General features: G+C 54.9%; 1 protein-coding gene across 1 annotated transcript in view; it reads left to right on the top strand.

The window, feature by feature from the left end:
• LOC104169643 (GRB2-associated-binding protein 2-like) overlaps nt 1-486 on the top strand; it is a gene marked incomplete at its 5' end in the record, with an annotated part of 23,385 nt that extends 22,899 nt beyond the window's left edge. The window contains one exon of the mRNA XM_009710618.1: nt 191-486. Coding sequence (XP_009708920.1) covers nt 191-486 — 296 coding nt within the window. The remainder of the gene's footprint in view (nt 1-190) is intronic.
• Between the last annotated feature and the right edge of the window lie 502 nt (nt 487-988).

Below are 988 nucleotides of genomic sequence, written 5' to 3'. Positions count from 1 at the left end.
CCCTACATGGTACCTATAGTTGCATGTGCTCCAAGAGAAGCTTGCTGCTGAGTGCATCATTCAGAGCCGTAAGCAAACCCCACCAACCTCCATAAAAGCCAGAGCATCTAAGTAAGGAAAATCCCAGGAACAGAGGATGTGGGGTTGCTGCCTCTGGCCGCTCACAGGTGTGTTTTTTCCCCCTGCACAGACACCTTGAGGACCATCGCCATAAACCATGCACCGCGGTCCTCCCCGGCAGAGCTCAGCAGTGCCAGCCACCACCTGCTGCGAGAGCGCAAGTCCTCAGCACCGTCCCACTCCAGCCAGCCCACCCTGTTCACCTTCGACTCGCCCACCAGCCACCTCCAGACCACCCTGTCTGCCAGTGCCCCCCAGGACTACCTTTTCCTCCACCAGTGTATGAGCAGAAAGTCAGAAAACACAAGGTATCGTAGCCCACCTGGGAGCAAACCTCAGGGACAGCCAAGGGAGGGCTGGGGATGAGTGGCTCAACCCACCTCCATCCTTGGAGGTCCTCAAAACCCAACTGGAGAAAGCCCTGAGTGATGGTCTCATCTCTTTGTGTTTGGGAGGAGGAGGTCGGAGTGGCAACTTCATGAGCTCCCAGCTTTCCTGGCTTTCTGGGTTGTATGTAAAACTGACTGAAGGGCCGAACCCAGAGGGTGGTGATCATTGGCACAAAGTCTAGTTGGAGGCCAGTCACTAGCAGTGTACCCCAGGGGTCAATACTGGGTCCAATCCTGTTTAACATCTTCTTTAATGATCTGGATGATGGGCCAGAGTGTACCTTCAGCCAGTTTGCTGATGACACTGAGCTGGGAGGAGTGGCTGATATACCAGAGGGTCATGCTGGTAGACCAGAGGGACCTCAGCTGGCTGGAGAAATGGGCCAGCAGGAACCTCATGAAGTTCACAAGAAGAAGTGCAAAATCCTGCATCTGAGCGGGAACAACCCTGAGCACCAATATATGCTGGGGGTCACCCA

This window comes from Cariama cristata, unplaced genomic scaffold (genome assembly GCF_000690535.1).
Source record: "Cariama cristata isolate BGI_N322 unplaced genomic scaffold, ASM69053v1 scaffold3022, whole genome shotgun sequence".
NCBI lineage: Eukaryota > Metazoa > Chordata > Aves > Cariamiformes > Cariamidae > Cariama > Cariama cristata.
The sequence above is the reverse complement of the archived record's forward strand: the minus strand, read 5'-3'. Positions and strand labels throughout refer to the sequence as shown.